Source organism: Bubalus bubalis, chromosome 3, assembly GCF_019923935.1.
Source record: "Bubalus bubalis isolate 160015118507 breed Murrah chromosome 3, NDDB_SH_1, whole genome shotgun sequence".
Classification (NCBI taxonomy): Eukaryota; Metazoa; Chordata; class Mammalia; order Artiodactyla; family Bovidae; genus Bubalus; species Bubalus bubalis.
The window spans coordinates 21624699-21650964 of NC_059159.1; the positions used below are offsets into that span (position 1 = coordinate 21624699).

The 26266-nt window shown below is 40.1% G+C and overlaps 3 protein-coding genes across 3 annotated transcripts; all 3 read right to left on the minus strand.

Moving 5' to 3' along the window:
• Positions 1 to 5456: 5456 nt before the first annotated feature.
• Positions 5457 to 6772, minus strand: LOC102391169 (keratin-associated protein 9-2-like). The gene has a single exon (XM_044938977.2). The coding sequence runs from the start codon at positions 6417 to 6419 to the stop codon at positions 5952 to 5954; it is 468 nt and encodes a 155-aa protein (XP_044794912.2). The 5' UTR covers positions 6420 to 6772; the 3' UTR covers positions 5457 to 5951.
• Positions 6773 to 16687: 9915 nt separating this feature from the next.
• On the minus strand, positions 16688 to 17778 carry LOC123327545 (keratin-associated protein 9-1-like). Its single transcript, XM_044938976.2, has one exon. It carries the CDS (start codon positions 17665 to 17667, stop codon positions 17176 to 17178), a length of 492 nt encoding a protein of 163 aa, XP_044794911.2. The 5' UTR covers positions 17668 to 17778; the 3' UTR covers positions 16688 to 17175.
• Positions 17779 to 23241: 5463 nt separating this feature from the next.
• Positions 23242 to 24599, minus strand: LOC102391580 (keratin-associated protein 9-7-like). Its single transcript, XM_025279021.3, has one exon. It carries the CDS (start codon positions 24536 to 24538, stop codon positions 23726 to 23728), a length of 813 nt encoding a protein of 270 aa, XP_025134806.3. The 5' UTR covers positions 24539 to 24599; the 3' UTR covers positions 23242 to 23725.
• Positions 24600 to 26266: the final 1667 nt, after the last annotated feature.

The window sequence follows — 26266 nt, forward strand, 5'->3', positions numbered from 1 at the left end:
AGGAGCCTGGTAGGCTACAGTCCATGGGGTCACTAAGAGTCGGACACGACTGAGCGACTTCACTTTCACTTTTCACTTTCATGCATTGGAGAAGGAAATGGCAACCCACTCCAGTGTTCTTGCCTGGAGAATCCCAGGGATGGGGGAGCCTGATGGGCTGCCGTCTCTGGGGTCGCCCAGAGTTGGACATGACTGAAGTGACTTAGCAGCAGCAGCAGCAGCAGTGCCTTCTCTATCATGAACACTCTGAAGATCATTGATGTGGGACACAAGTGGGAAACACTTTCTGTCCTCAAGCCATCTTTATGTAAATAATTATTCTCCAAATCTCCTTATGTTCCAGTCTTGCTTCTCCCAAGCTCAATCCAGTCAGGCCTTTCACCACTTGCAAACAGCCAATGAACATCATTGTGAGGCTACTTTTCCTCAAAATAAATATGTCATGCCCATGTGTACTGTTGATTGTTTACTGTAAATATTTTCTTTTTCCACTGCCTTTGAAGAGCAAAAGTGTTGTCTGTGGTACTCAAAATTCTCCACCTGGCATAAAAACTTCTGTGGGGCTATGGACTGGTGAAACTTGAGGTATTGCATGTTTATATATTATGATCAATTGGATTTTTCAAGAATCAAATGCAATTATTATCTGTGTATTCTTTAGTCATTGAAGGCAGGGCAAAACTCTACTGTTCTCCTTGGATGTGGTACAAGTTCTCATACCTTCCAATACCTTGACTTTGTTGCTGTTCAGTCTCTCTGCTGTATCCAATTCTTTGCAACCCCATGGACTGCAGCACATGAGGCTTCCCTGTCCTTCACCATATCTTGGAGCTTCCTCAAACTCATGTCCATTGAGCCGGTGATGCCATCCAACCATCTCATCCTCTGTCATCCCCTCCCGCTCCTGCCTTCTATCTTTCCCAGCATCAGGGTATTTTCCAATGAGTCAGGTCTTTGCATCAGGTAGCAAAAATATTGGAGCTTCAACTTCAGCATCAGTTCTTCCAATGAAAATTCAGGGTAAATTTTCTTTAGGATTGACTGGCTTTATCTCCTTGCAGTCCAAGGGATTCTCAACACCACAGTTTGAAAGCATCAATTCTTTGGCACTCAGCCTTCTTTATGGTCCAACTCTCACATTGATACATGACTATGGGAAAAACCATAGCTTTGACTATAGGGAACTTTGTGAGCAAGGTAATGTCTCTGGTTCTTAATATGCTGTCTAGGTTGGTCATAGCTTTTCTTCCAAGGAGCAAGCATCTTTTAATTTTATGGCTGCAGTCACCATGTGCAGTGATTTTGGAGCCCAAGAAAATAAAATCAGTCACTGTTTTCATTGTTTCCCCATCTGTATGCTGTTAGTGGTGGGACTGGATGCAATGATCTTAGTTTTTTGAATGTTGAGTTTTAAGCCATATTTTCACTGTCCTCTTTCACCTTCATCAAGAAGCTCGTTAGTTCCTCTTCGCTTTCTGCCATAAGGGTGGTGTCATCTACATATCTGAGGTTATTGATATGTCTCCTGGCAATCTTGATTCCAGCTTGTGCTTCATCCAGCCTGGCATTTCACATGATGTACTCTGCATATAAGTTAAATAAACATGATGACAATATACAGCCTTGAAGCACTCCTTTACCAATTTTGAACCAGTCTGTTGTTCCATGTTCAATTCTAATTGTTGCTTCTTGACCTGCATACAGGTTGCTCAGGAGACAGATAAGGTGGTCTGGTATTCCTATCTCTTGAAGACTTGGAAGTTTATAATTAGCAAATTTGAAGCTAATTTGTGTTAAGTCAGGCAAAACCAATACAATATTGTAATTAGCCTCCAATTAAAATAAATAAATTTATATTTAAAAAAATGAATTCAGTAAACAAAACAAAACAAAACAAAAAAAAGTCAGGCATACAGGTACTTCCCAGGGGGCGCTAGTGGTAAAGAATCCACCTGCCAATGCAGGAGACTTAAGAGACATAGGTTTCATCCCTGGATTGGGAAGATCCCCTGGAGGAGGGCATGGCAACCCTCTCCAGTATTCTTGCCTGGAGAATCCTATTTATAGAGGAACCTGTTGGGCTATAGTCCATAAGTTTGCAAAGAGCTGGACATGACTGAAGCAACTTAGCATGCACCCATGCAGGCATACTGTGTTAAACAAAAGAGACAAAAGCTTAGATTATCATGGAACAAGTAAGGGAAAAACCAATTCTCTAGTGATGAATAGATTTGTTTTACTGTGATATTCTGTGATATTCTTGAAAATATAACAATTGTGGTTTTTCAAAGGCATCTGCTTATAGACTGATTGACCCATAAAAGCAGGGGGAAGAGAAAGAAAACACCTGTAGATTAATACATAAGTGGACATAATATGAAAGAAAGTAGTGGAAAATTAACATAACATTGTAAATCAACTATAATTAAATAAAAATAAGTTAAAAATAAAAAATGATAACATAATATATATGAAAAGTATGTTCTGTACATTCTCCCAATAAGACTAGTGAGTGGCAGAACAAGAATTTGAGTACTCTTCCATATGATTTTAATTCCTGTAACTAAGTGAGTGATAGTTCCTCAGTCATGTCCGACTCTGCAACCCCATGGACTGTAGCCTGTCAGGCTACTCTGTCCATGGAATTCTCCAGGCAAGAATACTAAGAGCTGTGGTCTTTCCTTCCTTTATAGAGATTTTATGGTTGAAGGTAAAATCAGAAGTAAATAAAAGCACAGTCTAAGAGTGAGTTTAGTAAAGAAAGTGCATGCATGCATGTTAAGTCGCTTCAGTCGTGTCTGACTCTTTGCGATCCCATGTACTGTAGCCTGGCAGATGCCTCTGTTCATGGGATTCTCCAGGCAGGAATACTGGAGTGGGTTTTTATGCCTTTTTCAAGGGAATTTTCCCTCCCCAGGGATCTCTTATGTCTCCTGCATTGGCAGGCAGGTTCTTCATCACTAGTGCCACCTGGGAAGTCCAGTACAGAAAGTGGATAATGTGAATTAGAAACATCTTAAAAAGGCACAGACACAATCATACGAATGATAACATATGTTCATGCATTTCAATGGTATTTCATTCCACTAAACCATAATCCAGTACATTTAGAATATTTAGAGAAAATATTTAGACTTAATCTTAACACTATAGATCTAGTTGGAAAGGTCAGTGACTGGGGCCTCAGGGAAAAATGAACATCTGCAGTCAGTAGGGAAATGCTGAGCCTTGTCCAAAATGCACCCTGGGAGGTGGGAAAGTACATGCCAGGGGGTAGTGTGAAACAAATGTGATTTTTCAGTGTGCGTATCTTCTACTGGGGAGAGTACTGCTCAGTTACTGCTCAGTAATGCCATTCTGACTGTCTAACAAGTGATCCCAATGAGCAAAAGATTCAGGAGACCAGGCTGGGAGGGGGAGAGAGGATAGATGTTAACATAATCACTCTTGATAGGAGATGTCTGAAAAAGGAATGGGCTACTATGGAGACAAGATATCTCAACTAAACAAATAGTTGGCAGTAGGAATATTGTGTCTTTGATTTGCAGCTTCTGTGAGTTAATTCTAGCAAGATTCTATAAGGGTTTCTTCCATTACTGAGTCTCTGTGAAGTCTCTACATTCTCCGTCTTATTCAAACGCTGTAACTGACATTGATTGCTGGCATTGCTGTCCTTCTCTGAAATCCACAAGCACTCAAAGGCATAACATTAAAATATTACATGGTGCCATGAAATTATGACATTCATTCACCTGGGCAAAATGTAGCTCTCTCCCCAAGTGCTTTCAAGTTGATTGCTATTATTTTGACAAATACACAGGGCCCAAAATTATTCTTGTAGACTCAGAAATCTGTTCTTATTTACATACAAAGGTTGAACTCCTCTCCTGAGGCATAACAATTTATCTATCCCATTATTAATATGCAAATTTATTGATCACAATTATAATTGCAGAAATTTTAGTTTTCATAGTTCATTTGATCAGTTATTTCTCTGTGCAAGTAAAGTTAAATAATAATCAGAAGGTCATTTTGTGAGCAATCAGAAGATGTATATGGAATACCAGAATGCCGAGTGGCATCTAATGCACTCAGGTCAATTATGTAGTCTTTTATAAGGGCTGGAAGACTCAGGTGCAGCGCCCCCTCCCCTGTGCAGTGCTTGGTTGCACTGCCACCCTTGATTGTGTGCCTCTGCTGACTGAAATCCCATGGCTGACTACTCCAACCCCATTTAAAACACACACATTCATTTTTCAAATCCTTCTCAGGCAAGAGGAAATTCTGCTAGTCTTGATATCACAATTTCTCTATAAGTTCTTTTGTATAAATTGGTTCTAGTCCTACTTATGTCTTATAAGTTAGACTTTAGAAGGGTCAGGCCATCAACTGTAGTTGATAATGACTATGCATGCAGAATTAAAAAGAAAACCCATCTATTGATAAACTATTAGAAATAATGAGGAAGTTTGGTTATAATATCAACATACATCAACTAATTGCTATTTTATATGTCAGAAACAGGACTTTCCCAGTAGTTCAGATGGTAAAGAATCTGCTTGCAATGCAGGAGACCCGGGATCGATCCCTGGGTCAGGAAGATCCCTGGAGAAGAAGATGGCAATCCACCCCAGTGTTCGTGCCTGGAGAATTCCATGGATAGAAGACCCTGGTGGGCTACAGTCTATGGGGTCACAAAGAGTGAGGCACACATACTCTTACATATGAAAACACACATTTGCACACACATTTCCCACATACGTATGAAAACACACATAGGCACACACATGTCAGAAACACTGAAAAATTAGAATTTTAAGTTGTACCCTAAAATAGCATAAATTATGAAACACCTAGAAATAAACCCAATAAAAATGGGGAAGACCTCTACAGAGATCAGTATAAATACTTTCACCAAGCAATTCTACTTGTAGATACTTATCCAATAGAAATGTTTATATACGTGTACCAAAGAACCTGTTCTAAAACATTTAAAGCAGCGTGATTTTATTAGCCCCAGACTGCAAACAGTCCACACATGTATCAGTAGTAAACAAACGAAAGGTGTCATATTCATTCAGTGGGAAGATGATAGAGTAAGGAGAATAAATGAACTTCAGATAATTACATGGATCAGTGCCACAATCCTAATATAAAGAACAAGTGGCCAACTATATAGTATCTCATTTATATAGAGTTTAGAAAAATCGTGAACTTGCCTACGTTTGGGAATGAGTGAGAGAATTTGAAGATAGCAAGTTCTATTTCTTAAGCTGGTAAGAGTGACAGGAGTGTGTTCACTTGGAGGTAATCTACCAAGTTGGTCATTTTCTCATGTGAAATAGAAATAATAAATGTGGAGCATTGTATGAGCTCAGAATGAACAATTCATAGTATATGCATATGTGTATAAATGCTCACATCCTGAATGTTGCATAATAACACAAAGCACAATATGAAATGAATAGTGGCACAAGATTTATTTAGAAATTTAGGTAAGATTCCCTGTTTCTGGGAGACACTAGAAGTGATTATAAAAAGAAGAAAGCAGGACCTAGAATCATGAGTACATTGAAAAGAAACATGATTACGAAGATTATTATGAAGATAGTAGCAGAAACGGAAGAAAGTCATGAGTATGTGTCTTCGTAAGTTACATGTAGAGAGAAGATGAAGATCCTGATTTCTGAGTCAAAGTAGAGACCCACACTCCATATCAAGGATGCAGGAATGTGGAACATGACTCATATACACAGGAAGAAGAGAATCAAGGGGAAGTCCTCCACACTCTATCAAGCTGATTCTCAACCTTTTAAACAGGGAGATTAATAACAAAACTTTGGTGATAGGACATTGGCTTTAGCAACATTTGGAAGTAAAACTTGTTCTGGAATGCCAAATCAGGTGATGAGAAGGTTGGTTTGAGAGACAGGGATTCTTTAGCAAAGTGATCAGCAGCAGGAAGGCTGGCAGCAGCTGGACACAGAGCTCGGGCGGCAGGAGGTGGTCCTACAACAGGTGGTCTGAGAGCAGACAGGGCGGCAGCAAGGCTGGCAGCAGCTGGATCCACAGCTCTGGTCTTGGCACCCCAGCAGGCAGCAGCACGTGGGGTGGTAGCAGGTTCTATGGTGGTACACGGGTGCACAGGAGGCTGGCTGACAGCAAGGCTGACAGCAGTTAGACCCACCACAGGTTTGTCCACCGCTGCTGGATCCACAGCAGGTGGGCTGACAGCCAGTGGTCACACAGGTAGGTTTGCAGCAAGTGATTTGCCAGCAAGTTGAGGGGCAGCAGGCCTGGCAGCAGCTGGACCCACAAGAGCTGGATCCACTACAGGTGGGCTGGAAGCACATGATCCTACAGCAGGTGATCCTACGGCAGGTAGGCTGGCAGCAGGGGGAGCAGCAGGAGTGAGTCATGGTGTCAGGGTGGTGTGTGGGTTCTTACACAGAGGTGAGTTCTCAGATTCTGATCACTTCTTCAATTCTAGTACTTTTATACACTGGGCTCTCAATATGTGAACTAATAAACAGGATTTTCCTTACTGTTGTTTACATTGTTTTCACAGTCACTGATGGAATTTTAGAGGAGGAAGTTGTTCCCTAAGGGTTATGAATCTTTGGTAAATAAGGATTTAATCTGTTTCCCGATTGAGAATAATTCATAAAAACATTTTTCAGGTAAAAGAAAGGCGATCACATCATCAACATCATTCCTGCTTCAGTCGTAATGTGATCATGTGATACAGTTTTCGCTGGCCTGAGCAGGGTCATAGCAGTTGTCTCTCTCTAGCTTTGGTCCTTTTGCTATATGGAAGTTGGCAAGTTCCCTTGTGGTGAGGGGCTGATGCTGATGTTTTCACAATGACAAATTGAATCCATGCCCGAGTCCATATCTGTTTACCCACAAAAGCCTGGTTCAGGACCACTACTGGCATTCCTCTGTAGCAACCTACCCTCACTTGCTGCCTTCTATCCCACTTCTATCAATGGCTCTTGGTAAGATGGTGTTTGGCATAATCTCTTTCATATGGCAAAGCAGAACCAAAGCAGGTGAGGAGAAGAAGCTGGGACTGAGAAAGCTTCAGTCAATTTACTTCTGGGTGACCAATAGTCCTAATTTGGCCAGGAGTGTGGAGTTGCCCTGGACGTGGGTCATTCAGTGATCTGCTGAATAACCGGGGCAATTCCAGGCAAAGCAGGAAGAGTTGGTGACTCTGTTTCTATCCTTGTGTATGAGCGGAGTCAATGACCTCATCTTACTGATAACATGTTTATCATTGTAATCTTTCTTTTCCTTATTCTATTTCTTTCTTCCTTCTCTTCTTTCAATCTCTCCTCCTTTCTTCCTCTATCTCTTTCACTTCCTTTCTTCCTTTTAATGATAGAATTGAATTAGTTAATTCCTAATTTATCTTTAGGTTTTAAACTTTTTAAGGTAAAAAGTGAATGGTAAATGCAAATAATTAATTCCCAGCTTTATAGATCATGATGCAATGAACAAACCCATGTCAATATTACCAGGTTAAGAAATAGAAATTAAAAGTGGTGCTTTCCAATTATACCCTCTTCACTAATCCCCAAATGTTGCTAAATAATCTATTGATGACTTACAATCCTGTAGGTCAGTTTTAACTTTTTTTTTTTAACCTTTATGTAATAAAAGAATATAGAACTGACTTCCCTTTACATTATGACTGTGAGATTCAACAAAGTTATTATTTGTAGTTTATCTATTGTCATTGCTGTATAATCTTGGATTGTGTGTAAATATGACACAATTTATTTGTTGATGGTCCTCCTGATATACATTTTTTTTTAAGTTTAGTATTGGAAAGAGTCCTTCTATAAATGTTTTTGTACCAGTTGTTTGGTAAACACATTTCTTTGGATGTAAATCTAGGAGTAGGTGGCTCATATAATTGCTTGGTCAAATGTTTATCCTATTCTTGCCCATCTTTCATTTGATTTATTCCTAGATATTCTAATTTTTATGCTAATTTTATTTTACAATTGAATTTTTTCAACTGCTTCTGACATGTAAAAATGTATTCTTATATGTTGATGTTGTAACTAAACTCTCTTATTATTTTTAATATCTAGCAATAGATTTTTGGGGAAATTTTACTTGCACAATCATACCATCTACAGATGATGATAGCTTTATCCATTTCATAGCAACCTTTAAAATTTTTTTTAAATTAATTTATTTTTTATTGAAGGATAATTGCTTTACAGAATTTTGCTGTTTTCTGTCAAACCTCAAAATGAATCAGCCATAGGTATACATATATCCCCTCCCTTTTGAACCTCTCTCCCATCTCTATTCCCATCCCACCCCTCTAGGTTGATCCAGAACCCCTGTTTGAGTTTCCTGACCCATACAGCAAATTCCCATTGGCTATCTATTTTACATATGGTAATATAAGTTTCTTTGTTACTCTTTCCATACATCTCACCCTCTCCTCCCCTCTCCCCATGTCCATAAGTCTATTCTCTATGTCTGTTTCTCCATTGTTGCCCTGTAAATAAATTCTTCAGTACCATTTTTCTAGATTCTGTATATATGCTTTAGAATATGGTATTTACCTTTCTCTTTCTGACTCACTTCACTCTGTATTTTCACTTCACTCTGTAGATTCTAGGTTCATCTACCTCATTAGAACTGACTCAAATGTATTCCTTTTTCTGGCTGAGTGATATTCCATTGTGTATATGTACCACAACTTCTTTATCCATTCATCTGTTGATGGACATCTAGGTTGCTTCCATGTTCTAGCTATAGTAAATAGCATAGAGGCCTTTTTAAAATGAAAGAATAGTTGGTTTACATTTTGTGTTAGTTTCAGGTGTACAGTAAAGTGATTCAGTTATATGTATGTATATTTTTCAGATTATTTTCCATTGTAGGTTATTAAAAGATATTGACTACTGTATCCTGTGTTATGCAGTAAATCCTTATTACTTATCTATTTTATTCAATATATATGTGGTAGTGTGTCTGTTAATCCTATACTTCTAATTTGTTCCTCTCCCCTTATCTTTCTCCCTTGGTAACGATAAGTTTGTTTTCTATGTCTGTGAGTCTCTATTCTCTATATAGATTCATTTTTAATGCTTTTTTGATTCCACAAATAAGTACTGCAGCCCATTGGGTCACAGCCAGACATGACTGAGTGACTGAACAACATAAGTGATATCATATGATATTTATCTTTGTTCCTCTAATTTAATTCACTTAGTATGACATTACTTAGGTCCATTCACATTGCTACAAATGGCAATATTTCATTCATTTTTATGGTTGAGTAATATTTCTTTGGTGTGTACACACACACACACACACACACACACACATATACACCCCCCCATATCTTCTTTACCCATTCATCTATTGATGGATACCTAGGTTGCTTCCATGTGTTAGCTATTCAAATAGTGTTATGAGCTACAAACAAAGCTAGTGGAGGTGATGGAATTCCAGTTGAGCTATTTTAAATCCTGAAAGATGATGCTGTGAAAGTCAATATGCCAGCAAATTTGGAAAACTCAGCAGTGGCCACAGGACTGGAAAAGGTCAGTTTTCATTCCAATCCCAAAGAAAGGCAATGCCAAAGAATGCTCAAACTACCGCACAATTGCACTCATCTCACACGCTAGTAAAGTAATGCTCAAAATTCTCCAAGCCAGGCTTCAGCAATACATGAACCGTGAACTTCCAGATGTTCAAGCTGGTTTTAGAAAAGGCAGAGGAACCAGAGACCAAATTGCCAGCATCCGCTGGATCATGGAAAAAGCAAGAGAGTTCCAGAAAAACATCTATTTCTGCTTTATTGACTATGCCAAAGCCTTTGACTGTGTGGATCACAATAAACTGTGGAAAATTCTTCAAGAGATGGGAATACCAGACCACCTGACCTGCCTCTTGAGAAACCTATATGCAGGTCAGGAAGCAACAGTTAGAACTGGACATGGGACAACACACTGGTTCCAAATAGGAAAAGGAGTTCGTCAAGGCTGTATATTGTCACCCTGGTTATTTAACTTCTATGCAGAGTACATCATGAGAAATGCTGGGCTGGAAGAAGCACAAGCTGGAATCAAGATTGCCGGGAGAAATATCAATAACCTCAGATATGCAGATGACACCACCCTTATGGCAGAAAGTGAAGAGGAACTCAAAAGCCTCTTGATGAAAGTGAAAGTGGAGAGTGAAAAAGTTGGCTTAAAACTCAACATTCAGAAAACGAAGATCATGGCATCTGGTCCCATCACTTCATGGGAAATAGATGGGGAAACAGTGGAAACAGTGTCAGACTTTATTTTGGGGGGCTCCAAAATCACTGCAGATGGTGACTGCAGCCATGAAATTAAAAGACGCTTACTCCTTGGAAGGAAAGTTATGACCAACCTAGATAGCATATTCAAAAGCAGAGACATTACTTTGCCAACAATGGTCCGTCTAGCCAAGGCTATGGTTTTTCCAGCGGTCGTGTATGGATGTGAGAGTTGGACTGTGAAGAAAGCTGAGCGCCGAAGAATTGATGTTTTTGAACTGTGGTGTTGGAGAAGACTCTTGAGAGTCCCTTGGACTGCAAGGAGATCCAACCAGTCCATTCTGAAGGAGATCAGCCCTGGGTGTTCTTTGGAAGGAATGATGCTAAAGCTGAAACTCCAGTACTTTGGCCACCTCATGCGAAGAGTTGACTCATTGGAAAAGACTCTGATGCTGGGAGGGATTGGGGGTAGGAGGAGAAGGGGATGACAGAGGATAAGATGGCTGGATGGCATCACTAACTGGATGGATGTGAGTCTGAGTGAACTCCGGGAGTTGGTGATGGACAGGGAGGCCTGGCATGCTGTGATTCATGGGGTCGCAAAGAGTTGGACATGGCTGAGCGACTGACCTGAACTGAACTGAACTGATGAGCCAACTCATTAGAAAAGACTCTGATGCTGGAAAAGAATGGAGGCAGTAGAAGAAGGGTATAACAGAGGACAAAATGGTTGGATGGCATCACCGACTCAATAGAGATGAGTTTGAGTAAGCTCTGGGAGATGGTGAAGGACAGGGAAGCCTGGTGTGCTGTCATTCATGAGGTCACAAAGAGTTGGACATGACTGAGTGACTGAATGATGATGAGGCTAGCAGCCTTTTTATCTTTTAAAAAAAATTAATTTCTTTACTTTAATTGCAGGCTAATTACTTTACAAGATTGTTGGGGATTTTGCCATACATTGACATGAATCAGCCATGCGTGTACATGTGTTCTCCATCCTGAACCCCCCTTCCACCTCCCTCCCCATCCCATCCCTCTGGGTTGTCCACTTGGTACACTCAAAGTGTACCAGCTTTGAGTGCCTCGTTTCATGCATCAAACTTGGACTGGTGATCTGTTTCATCATATATGGTAATATACATGTTTCAATGCTATTCTTTCAAATCATCCCACCCTCGCCTTCTCCCACAGAGTTCAAAGTCTGTTCTTTATATCTGTTTCTCTTTTGCTCTCTTGAATATAGAGCCATTGTTACCATCTTTCTAAATTCCATACATATGCATTAATATACTGTATTGGTGATTTTCTTTCTGACTTACTTTTTCATCCACTTCATTAGAACTGATTCAAATGTATTCTTTTTAATAGCCGGGTAATATTCCATTGTTTCTATATACTGCAGCTTTCTTATCCATTCATCTGTCAATGGACATCTAGCTTGCTTCCATGTCCTAGCTATTGTAAACAGTGCTGCGATGAACATTGGGGTACATGTGTCTCTTTCAATTCTGGTTTCCTTGGTGTGTATGCCCAGCAGTGGGATTGCTGGGCCATAAGGCAGTTCTATTTCCAGTTTTTTAAGGAATCTCCATACTGTTCTCCATAGTGGCTGTACTAGTTTGCATTCCCACCAACAGTGTAAGAGGGTTCCCTTGTCTCCACACCCTCTCCAGCATTTATTGTTGGTAGACTTTTTGATAGCAGCCATTCTGACCGGTGTGAGATGGTACCTCATTGTGGTTTTGATTTTCATTTCTCTGATAATGAGTGATGCTGAGCATCTTTTCATGTGTTTGTTAGCCATCAATGTCTTCTTTGGAGAAATGTCTGTCTAGTTCTTTGGACCATTTTTTGATTGGGTTATTTTTCTGGTATTGAGCTGCATGAGCTGCTTGTATATTTTTGAGATTAGTTCTTTTTTTTTCCTTTCTTTATTATTATTATTTTACTTTACAATATTGTATTGGTTTTGCCATAAATCAACATGCATCCACCATGGGTGTACACGTGTTCCCCATCCTGAACCCCCTTCCCACCTCCCTCCCCATACCATCCCTCTGGGCCATCCCAGTGCAACAGCCCCAAGCTTCCTGTATCCTGCATTGAACCCGGACTGGTGATTCATTTCTTATATGATATTATACATGTTTTAATGCCATTCTCCCAAATCATCCCCCCCCCTCAGTTGCTTTGTTTGCTATTATTTTCTCCCATTCTGAAAGTTGTCTTTTCACCTTGCTTATAGTTTCCTTCTTTGTGCAAAAGCTTTTAAGTTTAATTAGGTCTCATTTGTTTATTTTTGCTTTTATTTCCATTACTCTGGGATGTGGGTCATAGAGGATCCTGCTGTGATTTATGTCAGAGAGTGTTTTGCCTATGTTTTCCTCTAGGAGTTTTATAGTTTCTGGTCTTACATTTATATCTTTAATCCATTTGAGTTTATTTTTGTGTATGGTGTTAGAAAGAGTTCTAGTTTCATTCTTTTACAGGTGGTTGACCAGTTTTCCCAGCACCACTTGTTAAAGAGATTGTCTTTTCTCCATTGTATATTCTTGCCTACTTTGTCAAAGATAAGGTGTCCATAGATGAGTAGATTTATCTCTGGGCTTTCTATTTTGTTCCATTGATGTATATTTCTGTCTTTGTGCCAGTACCATACTATCTTGATGACTGTAGCTTTGTAGTATAGTCTAAAGTCAGCAGCCTTTTTATCTTGTAAAATTTTTTCTTATCCTAGTCCGCTGGTACAGTTGAGCAGAATGGTGAAGAAGATATCTTTGTGTATTCTCTCTAGGAGGGACAACTCTCAATATTTCATAATTCAACAGGAAGCTTTCTGTCTTTTTTGGTAGATTGTTTCCATCAGAGTAACTAGAGTTTTCCTATTCCTTGCTAAGATATTCTATATTGGAAATGTGTTGAAATTTCTAAAATGCTTTTTCTTTACTTGTTGAGATACCCTTATGATTATTCTCCTGTAGTTTTTCAATTAGTGTTATTTTCAAACATCAATTAACGTTCAAATGCTAAACCAACCTTGTAACTATGAAAACAATTCAATGTTTTCATCTGATCAATAGCCATGCAAATGTGAAAACCCAGACAACTTTGTAAGACAAATCTATTCCACTGAGTTTTACATTTGCATTTTGAAAAAGATTGGAGACTGTGTTATCAACTAAAAATATAATTTGAAAAATCTACAAATTATAAATACTGGAGAAGGTGTGGGGAAGAGGGAACCCTTTTGTACTATTAATAGAATGTAAATTGATACAGCCACCATGGAGAACAGTATGAGATTTCCTAAAAAATTAAAATATACCTGCCATATGACCTAGTAATTCTGCTACTGAGCATATACCCTAAGAAAATGATAATTCAAAAAGACGCATGCATTCCAGTGTTTATTGCAGCACTATTTACATAGCCAGGACATGGAAGCAAACTAAATGTCTATCAACAGGTGAATGAATAAAGATGTGGTATATATATACAATAGACTATTACTCAGGCATAAAAAGAATGAAATTGGTCATTTGCAGAGATATGGATGGACCTAGAGTCTTCATACAGAGTGAAGTTAAGTCAGAAAAAGAAAAAGAAATATCGTATATTAATGTGTATGCACGGGCGTGCGCGCACACACACACACACACACACACACACTAGAAATACAGTATAGATGACCTTTTTGCAGGTCAGGAATAGAGACACAGACAGAGAATAGACATGTGGACACTGGGAGGGAAGAGGGGGCGGGGTGAATTGAGAGATTGGGATTGACATATGTAAAGTGCCATGTGTAGTAAAAGATTGGATAGTGAGAGCCAGTTATATAGCGCAGGGAGCTCAGCTCAGTGCTCTGTGGTGACCTAGAATGTGTGGGATGGGGGTGGGGAGGATGGAGGTGCAAGAGAGAGGGAGCATATGTATACACATAGCTGATTCACTTCTTTGTAAAGCAGAGACTAACACGATGTTGTAAAGCAACTATTCCTCGATAAATAAGTAAAATATACTTAGATTTCTATGACATGTAATGCAACTAGCTCTTAAATATTATTGCAGAAATGAGCCAAAAGGAAGTTTACGCTAACATAACAGGAAATATCACAATTTGAGGGCTACACATTGCAAAGTAAATATAACATCTTTCAAAGAAAAGTGTGAAGAGGCAGCATTAAACAAGGAGGATATAAGACATGCCATGCAGATTGAACAACACTGTGGTCATTCAAACGGAAATAATCAAAGCAAAGATTACGATTAAAAAGTCCTATGTTGGTAAGAAAAGTTCAAGGCTTTGGACTTCCCTAGTGGTCCAGGGGTAAAGAATCTGCCTGCCAATGCAGGGCATATGGGTTTGATCCCTGGCCAAGGAAGATGCCACATGCTGCAGAGCAGCTAAGCCTGAGAGCCACAACTACTGAGTGTGTTCTCTAGAGCCCAAATGCCACAACTACTGAAGGCCTCATGCCCTAAAGCCCGTGCACCACAAGAGAAGCCACTATAATGAGAAGCCCACACACCACAACTAGAGAGCAGCCCCTGCTTGCAGCAACTAGAGAAAGGCTGTGGGCAGCAACAAAGACCCAGCACAGCCAAAAATAAATGAGTGAGTAAAACTAAAGAAGAAAGGTTCAAACTTTAGTTCCCCCATGATGTCCAGCTATTAGCTAGGGGTTGATAGGAAGAGCATGGCCTTAACTCTAAATCTGATGCAGATCTTAAACTCACGAACAGTTGGAGCCTGTCAGTTGCCTGCAGCCCTTGCAGCAGAAGAGCATCTACAAACATGCAAAGTGAGAAACACGATAGAAACCAAGGTCCAGTGTGAGTTCCTAAGAACTCCTCTCTTCCAGACCAAAGTATTAACCAGAAAAATACTACATCCATGGAGAAGAGCAGAGTTTAGTGCTCCATCAAAGACTTACAAAATGCAAGGTGTTGGTTTTCTCACAATTTTGATACCAGTCATTTTGTACCAGTCTAACCTCTTTATTTTGGGGGCTCCAAAATCACTGCAGATGGTGACTGCAGCCATGAAATTAAAAGATGCTTGCTCCTTGGAAACAAAGATATGACCAACCTAGACAGCATATTAAAAAACAGAGACATTACTTTGCCAACAAAAGTCCGTCTAGTCAAAGCTATGTTTTTCCAGTAGTCATGTATGGATGTGAGAGTTAGACTATAAAAAGGGCTGAGCCCTGAAGAATTGATGCTTTTGAATTGTGGTGTTGGAGGAAACTCTTGAGAGTCCCTTGGACTGCAAGGAGATCCAACCAATCAATATTAAAGGAAATCAGTCCTGAATATTCTTTGGAGGACTGATGCTGAAGCTGAAACCCCAATACTTTGGCCACTTGATGCAAAGAACTGACTCATTGGAAAAGACACGGATGCTGGGAAAGATTGAGGGCAGGAGGAGAAGGGGACGACAGAGGATGAGATGGTTGGATGGCATCAATGACATTGCATGAATTGTCTCCTTCTCCTGAATTTCTACTGAAAGAGCACTTTTTTTTTCAGGTAATTATTTAATTCCTTGCTCTTTCAGTAGAAATTCAGGAGAAGGAGACAATTCAGAATTTGACTTGTGTGATATTAAGAAAGAAGTCCCTTTATATGGACTTTCTCTTGTGATGACACAACGGATTCTAAAAATATTTGATACAGTTGACTTGCATTAGTGGCTGAACTGCCCCTGAGACAGGAAAGGCTCCACGCTTTCACCAGAGCTCTAAATGCGTTCCCTACTGCCCTAACATGTAACTGCTGCTGCATTGTAGGAAACCAATATAGGAATGACTTTGTAAACAGGCATTATCTATTATATATGCATGTATGCGTGCATTCTCAGTCCCTCAGCTGTGTCCAACTCTTTGAAACTCCATGGACTATATGATCCTACCATGATCCTCTATTCATGGGATTCTCTAAGCAAGAATACTGGAGTGGGTTGCCATTTCTTTTGCAGAGGATCTACTTGTCCCAGGGATTGAACCTGCATCTCCTACATCTCCTGCTTTGGCAGGTGAATTCTTTATCACTGAGCCACCTAGAAAGCCCCAGCTATTAAATGTGAGGGGTTTATCACTCCTTCCATTGTTAAAGTAGCAATTCAGTTTCATAACATAATAGACCTCAGTACTGGATATCATTTCTGCTTACATTTTCATGTAAATATAGGTGTCCTTAAGCAAAAACAGAAGTTGCCTAGGCTCTCAGCTTGTCCATTATTAGTTACATAATATTTCACAGTGAAATTTCTCATCTAAAAATGTATGAAATAGTTAATGGCAGGATGTTTGCACCTCAGGTTGTATGGCTCATATGGTATGCAATATGGATACATGTTCATATATCAGCAATGCTGTACAATAAATCAAACACAATATGGAGTGAATTGTGGAATAGAATGTATTAAGAAACACATATGTAAGACTCCTGCATCTAGGAAGACAACACAAAGTGGTCTTAAGGAAGAAAGCAAGTTACAGGATCCCTGAGTACACCGATAAAGAAAATATGTTTATGAAGATTATGGTCAGTTGCAGAAACCTATGAAAATGTTATGAGGATTTGTTTTCATAAATTATTTAGAATGACTAGGAAGTAGATCCTGACATCAGCATTAATACCTTGACAAACTCCTTATCAAGGATGCATGAAGTTGATATATTATCCCCATACAGGGAAGGAAGAGATAGGGGGAACCCCTTTTCACTCCATTCAGGTGACTCACAAGCTTTTAAACAGCAGATGAGTAACAGAAATTCTGGTAGAACATGGCAGTTGTCGGCAAAGTCTAGGAAGTGATTTTGTCCACACAATAGCGAGCTAGTTAACAAATGATGTTGTGTGGGGATGGGGAGACTTTGGTGAAGTGATCAGCAACAGGAAGGCTGGCAGTAGCTGGATCCACATTCCTGGGCTTGGCACCCAGGCAGGCAGCAGCACGTGGGGTGGTAGCAGATTCTGCGGCAGTACACAGGTGCACAGCAAGCTGGCTGGCAGCAAGAGTGGCCGCAGCTGGACCCACTGAAGGTTTGTCCACAGCTGCTGGACCCACAGCAGGTGGGCTGACAGCAGGTGGTCACACAAGTAGGCTTGCAGCAGGTGGTCCTACAGCAGGTGGTTTCACTAGTTTGATAGCAAGTTGAGGGGCAGGAGGGCTTGCAGCAGATGGACTCACAGCAGGTGGGCTGACAGCAGGGTTTGCTGCAACAGCTGGGCTGGCAGCAGGTGGTCACACAAGTAGGTCTGCAGCAGGTGGTTTGCCAGCAAGTTGGGGGGCAGCAGGGCTTGCAGCAGCTGGACTCACAGCAAGTGGTCCTGCAGCAGGTGGGCTGACAGCACGGGGAGCAGCACGAGTGGGTCATTGTGTCAGTGGTGGAGGGTGGACTCTGGCTCAGAGCTGAGTTTCTCAGATTCTGATGAGCCCTTCTGTTCTGGGGCTTTTTATACACTGGACCCCCAATGTTGGGACCAATAAGCAGGACTTTCCTGGATGTTATTTATGTTATTGTTGTAGTTTAGGGTAATTGTCATGGAGGAAGTTGCTTTCTTAGTGTTTTATAGAGAGGCCTCTGTAAATTAGTGTTTGATCCTTTCCTTAATTGGATCTAGTACTTAAGAATCTTTCCTAGAAATGAAAAGGTCAGGAAGCATCACCAGCAGCATTTCTGGTCATGTGACATCATCTGGTCATGGGGTAGCTCCTGCTGGCTCTGTGAAGTCAGAATAGCTCTCCTTTCTCAGCTTTGTTCCTTTGGCTGTATTTATATTGGGACATGCCTCGAAAGGGTCAGGATGCTGATGCATTCTGTCATGAATGAAGCCTGCTTGAGTCCAACTCTGATCCCTAGAAACTTGGGTTCAAGGCTTCCACATCAGTCAATATCTGGACAACTTACTCAATATGTTTCCCAGTTTTATCAGAGACATTCAGGTAGAGGATAGTTTGCACAATGTTTTTTTATGTGAAAATCAGCATCAATGCAGGAGACTAGAAGCAGGCATAGAAGCAGTACACTGGGTTTCAGACAGCATCAACCAATTAATATTCCATCCCTATTTTGTAGCTGGGTCAGTGATCTGAGGTGAGACCTGCAACTTATACACAGACTTTTAAAAATTGAGTCAAATACAATGATGGCCAAGGTATATTTGAATTTGGCAATTTACATATTTTAACAGATGTTGAATGCGTGAGACATAATTTCTTAAATTTTTTCCTGTGAAATTCTCTCCCTCTCTCTCCTCTAGTTACAAATGTAGGAGTGTCATTGTCATGTCATAGGGAAAGAATATGGGCTTCCCTGATAGCTCAGTTGGTAAAGAATCCGCCTGCAATGCAGGAGACCCTGGTTCAATTCCTGGGTCAGGAAGATCCACTGACGAAGGGATAGGCTACCCACTCCAGTATTCTGGCCTGGAGAATTCCATGGACTGTAGAGTCTATGGGTTGGCAAAGAGTCGGACATGACTACGCTACTTTCACACACAGAGGGAAAGAATATAGCCAACAATATTAAAAATGAATAAAGCAGTATTTCAACATTTCACCACCAGCAGTGTGATATGCTCTCCTGTCTATTGTGAGCTTTCTGAATTCTACTGGTATGTGTCTCTCTTGTTTTTATAAATTGAGGTATAATTGTCATAATACATTCTATTAGTTTCAAGTGTAAAACATAATGATTTGATATTTGTATATTTTGCACAATGATCACCACAATAAGTCTAGTTAAACTCCATCACCAACTACAGTTACAAATTTTTTTGGAGTGATAAAAATATTAACTTTTAATATTTACTCTCTTAGCAACTTTCAAATATATAATAGAGTATTATTAACTATAGTCACTATGCTGTACATTACCTTACTCATGAGTTTATTTATAACTGGAAGCTCGTACTTTTGACTCACTTTACCCATTTTGCCCACCCTCCACCACCCCACTCCAACTCTGGCTACCATTAATGTGTTCTCTCCATCTATGAGCTCAGGTTTTTGATTTTGGGGTTTCTTTTGCATTCCAGATATAAGTGAGATTATATAGTATTTGTCTTTCTCTGTCTGACTTGTTTCACTTAGCATAAAGTCTTCCAGGTCCATTTATATTGTCACAAATGGGAAAACAGCTTATATTTTACTGCTGAATTGTATTCCATTGCATAATACATAACATATTTTCTTTATTCATCCATTGATGGACACTTTGGTTGTTTCCATATCTTACCTATCGTAAATAATGCTGCAGTGAACATGTGGGTGCTTATATTGTTCCTAGTTAGTGTTTTATTTTCTTCAGATAAATACCCAGAAGTGGAATTGCTGGACTGGATGGTAGTTCTTCTTTTAATTTTTGAGGGACAGGCATAATATTTCTCATAGTGGCTGCCCAAATTTATGCTCCCAGAAACAGCCCACAAATGTTCTTATTTTCTCCACATTCTCACCAAGACTTGATGTAGCTCGTCCTTCTGATTATAGTCTTGCAAAACTATGAGGTGGTAACTCATCACGGTTTTGATTTGCATTTCCCTGATGCTTAGTAATGTTGAGCACCTTTCTAGTACCGATTGGCCATCTGTAGGTCTTATAAGAAAAAAAAGTCTATTCTGAACGTCTGCCCATTTTTTCAATCAGATTGTTTTTGTTTTGTTTTGTTTTTTTGCTATTGGGTCAAGTGAGTTCTTTATATATTTTAATACCAATCCTTATCATGTATATGATTTGCAAGTATTTTCCCCCAATCAGTAGGCTGCCTTTTCATTTTGTTCACTGTTCACTTTACTGTGTGGAAGCTTTTTTCTTTTTGCCATACCATGTGGCTTGTGGGATCTTAATTCCTGGACCAGGGATTCAACCCAGGTCCCCAGCTGTGAAAGCACAGTCACACTCAGTGGACCACCAGGGAATTCCCGCTTTTGGGTTTTATGTAGTCCCACTTTACTTTTTACTTTTGTTCTTAGTGTCTATTTTTTTTTTTTTTAAGCACCAAGACCAATGTTAAGGTCTATGTTTCCTCCAGAAATTTTATGGTTTCAGATTCATCTTTAATCCATTTTGAGTTTTCTTTTCTTTTTGCCTGTGTTGGTCTTCATTGCTGTGTGCAGACTTTCTCCAGTCGTGGTAAGTGAGAGCTACTCTCTAGTTGAGGTGTGCAGGCTCCTTGCTGTGGCGGCATCTTTTTGCAGAGCACAGACCCGAGAGTGCAGGGGGTTCAGTAGATGTGGTGGTGAGCATATTTGCTCGGAGGCATGTGGAAGCTTCCCAGACCAGGGATCAAACCCATGTCCCCTGCACCGGCAGGTGGATTGTTAACCCCTAGACCACCAGAAGTCCATTTTGAGTTAATTTTTGTGTATGGTGTAAGATAATAGTTCAGTTTTATTCTTTTGTAAGTGGCAGTAAGTTTTTTCAGCACCATGTGTTGAAAAGACTGTATTTTCATCATTGTATATTCCTGGTTCCTTTGCTATAAATTAATTGGCTGTAGAATGTATGGGTTTATGTCTGGGCTCTCTATTTTTGTTCCATGATGTATGTGTGTTTTTATGCCAAACTATGTGGTGTTGGAGAAGACTCTTGAAAGTCCCTTGGACTGCAAGGAGATCCAACCAGTCCATTCTGAAGGAGATCAGCCCTGGGATTTCTTTGGAAGGAATGATGCTAAAGCTGAAACTCCAGTACTTTGGCCACCTCATGCGAAGAGTTGACTCATTGGAAAAGACTCTGATGCTGGGAGGGATTAGGGGCAGGAGGAGAAGGGGACGACAGAGGATGAGATGGCTGGATGGCATCACTGACTCGATGGACGTGAGTCTGAGTGAACTCCGGGAGTTGGTGATGGACAGGGAGGCCTGGCGTGCTTCGATTCATGGGGTTGCAAAGAGTCAGACACGACTGAGCGACTGAACTCAACTGAACTGAACTGATACAGTGTTATTTACTATAGTTTTGTAACACAAAACTTTGCTATCAGCAAGCATTATGTCTCCAGCTTTGTTCTTCTTTATCAAGATTGCTTTGGTTATCTGAGTTTTCTATGCTTCCATACACATATTAAAATTTTTTTTCTTATTTTGGTGAAAATGCCATTGGATCTTTAATAGGGATTGCACTGAATCTGTAAATTACTTTAGGCAGTAAGGATATTTTAACAATATTAATTATTCTAATCCCTGAGCAAAAAATTTGTTTGTATTTTCTTCAATTTCTTTCACCAATGTATTATAGTTTACAGTGTTTACACTCTAGTTTGCAATGTTCTTTCATTTCTGATATTAAATTTGAGGCTTCTTTTTTTTCTTAGTGAGTCTACCTAAATTTTTTTTTTAATTTTTTTTTTTTTTTACTTTACAATATTGTATTGGTTTTGCCATACATCAACATGCATCCACCACGGGTACACACGTGTTCCCCATCCTGAACCCCCCTCCCACCTCCCTCCCTATACCATCCCTCTAGGTCATCCCAGTGCACCAGCCCCAAGCTTCCTGTATCCTGCATCAAACCTGGACTGGCGACTCATTTCTTATATGATATTATACATGTTTTAATGTCATTCTCCCAAATCATTCCCCCCACCTCCTACAGAGTCCAAAACACTGTTCTATACATCTGTGTCTCTTTTGCTGTCTCACATAGAGGGTTGTCGTTACTATCTTTCTAAATTCCATATATGCATTAGTATACTATATTGGTGTTTTTCTTTCTGGCTTACTTCACTCTGTATAATAGGCTCCAGTTTCATCCACCTCATTAGAACTGATTCAAATGTATTCTTTTTAATGGCTGAGTAATACTCCATTGTGTATATGTACCACAGCTTTCTTATCCATTCATCTGCTGATGGACATCTAGGTTGCTTCCATGTCCTGGCTATTATAAACAGTGCTGCGATGAACATTGGCGTACACATGTCTCTTTCAATTCTGGTTTCCTCAGTATGTATGCCCAGTAGTGGGATTGCGGGGTCGTACTGCAGCTCAATTCCAGAAAAATAAACGACCCAATCAAAAAATGGACCAAAGAACTAAATAGACATTTCTCCAAAGAAGACATACAGATGGCTAACCAACACATGAAAAGATGCTCAACATCACTCATTATCAGAGAAATGCAAATCAAAACCACAATGAAGTACCATCTCACGCCAGTCAGAATGGCTGCGATCCAAAAGTCTACAAGCAATAAATGCTGGAGAGGGTGTGGAGAGAAAGGAACCCTCTTACACTGTTGGTGGGAATGCAAACTAGTACAGCCACTATAGAGAACAGTGTGGAGATTCCTTGAAAAACTGGAAATAGAACTACCAAAAGTTTTTAATTTGCTTACTTACCTTTTTAAAAAAAAAAACCAGCTTTTAGTTTTTTTAACCTTTTATTATAAATGTATTTAATTGGAGGCTAATTGCTTTACAATATTTTTCTTTTGTCTTTTTTTTTCCCTTTTTTAGTCTCTTTCATTTATTTCCACTATGATCTTTATTTCCTTGCTTCTACTCACTTTGCACTTCCTTTGTTCTTCTTTATCTAGTTCCTTGAGTGTAAACTTAGGTAGTTTATTTGAAATTTTTTTGTTTCTTAAGCATTCATTGCTATGAGCTTATCTTTTAGAACTTCTGTTTCTGCACCCCATAAATTTTGGTATGCTGTAATTCCATTATCATTTGCCTCAAGGTATTTTAAAATTTCTCTTTTGATTTCTTCTTTGATTCATTGGTTGGTCAGTTGCATTTTATTTAATCTCCACATTTTGTTGTTCCTAATACTTATTTTGATTCTTTGGTCTCACAAAATAAACTTCTAGTTGCTATTTGACTTTCCTTTTAGATATTCCTGCACAGAGAAAAGACTGATCTAATAGACTGTCCAAACTATAGTCATTATAGTTATAATTATGATTAATGTGTGTGTGCTGTATAATAACAAAAAACACAGTATGGGATGAATAGTGGCACAAGATTTATTTAGAAATCCGGGTAAAATTCCCTGCATCTAGAGAGACAACTCAAAATAATTATGAAAAGAAGAAAGCAAGATACAAAAATAATCAGTATATTGAAAAGATACATGATTATGAAGACTATTATGAAGATAAGTATTAGAAACTAAAGAAAAAGTCATGAGGATTTTTTCCCTAAAATACATGCAGAGAGAAGGTGAAGATCTAGACTTCAAAGTCAAAGCCAAGATGCTCCATTATAATGATGCAGGAAACTGGCATATGACCCACACAGATAGGAAGGGGAGAATCAAGGTGAAGTCCTCTACATTCCATCAAGCTGATTCATAAGCTTTTATATAGGCAGATGAATAACAAAAAAAATTGGTAATAGACTGCTGGCTTTCAGCATCATTTGGAAGTGAATTTGTCCTAGGAAAAGCAAGGTTGATTTGTAAGATGGTGGTTCTTTGGTGAGATTTTCAGCAGCAGCAAGGCTGGCAGCAGCTGGATCTGCTGCAGATTTGTCCACAATTGCTTGACCCACAGCCCATAGGCTGGCAGCAGGTGGTCACACAAGTAGGTTTGCAGCAGGTGGTCCTACAGCAGGTGATCTGACAGCAGACAGGGCGGCTGCAAGGCTGGCAGCAGCTGGATCCACAGCTCTGGTCTTGGCACCCAGGCAGGCAGCAGCACGTGGGGTGGTAGCAGGTTCTATGGCAGTACACGGGTGCACAGGAAGCTGCCTGACAGCAAGGCTGACAGCAGTTAGAACCACCGCAGATTTGTCCACCGCTGCTGGATCCACAGCAGGTGGGCTGACAGCAGCTGGTCACACAGGTAGGTTTGCAGCAGGTGGTTTCAGTGATTTGACAGCAAGTTTGGGGGCAGGAGGGCTGACAGCAGCTGGACTCACAGCAGGTGGGCTGGCAGCAAGTGGTCACACAAGTAGGCTTGAGGCAGGTGGTCCTGCAGCAGGTGGTCTGACAGCGGATAGGGAGGCAGCAAGGCTGGCCGCAGCTGGACCCACCGCAGGCGGGCTGGCAGCAGGTGGTCACACAGGTAGGTTTGCAGCAGGTGGTCCTACAGCAGGTGTTTTCACTAGTCTGATAGCAAGTTGGGGGGCAGCAAGGCCGACAGCAGCTGGACTCACAGCAGGTGGGCTGGCAGCAGGTGGTCACACAAGTAGGCTTCAGGCAGGTGGTCGTGCAGCAGGTGGTCACACAGGTAGGTTTGCAGCAGGTGGTCCTGCAGCAGGTAGGTTGACAGCAAGGGGAGCAGCAGGAATGGCTCATGGTGTCAGGTGTGGAGGGGTGGCTTCTGAGCAGAGACAAATTTCTCAGAATCTGAATACCTCTTCTCTACTAGACCTTTTATACTCTGGTTCCCAAATTTAGGACCAATGAACAGAATTTTTCTTGTTATTATTTATAACTTTTTTCATGATCCATGGAAAATTGCTTAAGGAGGAAGTGTTCCCTAACTATTATGAATCTTCTGAAAAGAGGATTATTCTCCTAGTTAATATTAAACCATAGGGACTTATTTCCAGAAACGGGAGAAACCATTAACATCCATACCCTTATTTGAGTATGAATCATCATTTCTCAAGACAGAATTCATCCTTTTGTGACCTGTCAGTTAGGATAATTTGTAGAAGATTTCAGAGCCATTGTCCCCACCTACATTTTCCTCTTGGAGCTACTTATATTGGGATTCACCCCTCAAGACAGGTGAAACAAAAGTGATGAATTCAACTCATACTTTAACACATTCTGAATTAAAGTTACATTTTAACAAGGCTTTCATCTATGCCACACAAAATTCAATGATAGATAAATCTATGAGTAGGAAGCTTTTCCACTTGGTATCTCATTTCCTAAAAACAAGGGACTGAGCACAGAAGAGTTGATGCCTTTGAACTGTGGTGTTGGAGAAGACTCTTGAGAGTCCCTTGGACTGCAAGGAGATCCAACTAGTCCATCCTAAAGGAGATCAGTCCTGGGTGTTCATTGGAAGGACTGATATTGAAGCTGAAACTCCAATACTTTGGCCACCTGATGTGAAGAGCTGACTTACTTGAAAAGACCCTGATGCTGGGAAAGATCGAGGGCAGGAGGAGAAGGGGACTACTGAGGATGAGATAGTTGGATGGCATCACTGACTCAATGGACATGAGTTTGGGTAAACTCCAGGAGTTGGTGATGGACAGGGAAGCCTGGCGTGCTGCGGTTCATGGGGTCTCAGAGTCAGACATGACTGAGCGACTGAACTGAACTGAACTCACTATATTAAACACTATCTTTCCTTGCTTAACTCCAAATCTGCTGACAGACCTGATAACAGACTTGCTCTGGGGACACTATCTTTATTAATACATTTAACGGCAAAGGGAAAAGTTTCAAAGCTGCTAATTTGACACCTGAAATATTTTTATTTGAATTGCAGTTTCAAAGAAAGGCTATGGAGGATGTCAAAGTGGGTAAAAATGGGCAAATGTATGGTGAAGGAAACCATACCTTTGATGATGATCATTTGGTAGTGTATACAGAAATCTAAATGTAATATGTTACAAGCAAAACTCAATGTTATAAGCCGATAAAAATATACAAATGTCAATAAATTATAAACATGCAGGAACAAAAGGGACAACAATGACTCAGTGGAGCAAAGCATAATATTTTGGATACTTAGCAATTTCCATATTTGTAACCTTTTGAAAGAAAGAGCATATTTATTTCACTGATTAACACTGTGGCTCCTGATACTTCATTTGCTCTGACTTAACTGCAGTTATGGATTTCTGATGCCTCTGCTGCTGGGCATCCTGGTCTTGGTGGCAAAGTTCTATAAACCCCTGTTAGTAGATCCAGTATATGAGTAATAGCATTACCAGTTCATCCAGTCAAATAATCAGCTGCTGTTCATTGAGTCAGAGTGGAATCATAGCAGAAGAGGGATGGACTGAATATCATCTTTCCCTTCTGTGCCTCTGTCCTGAGAATGGCTCTTAAATGATTCCA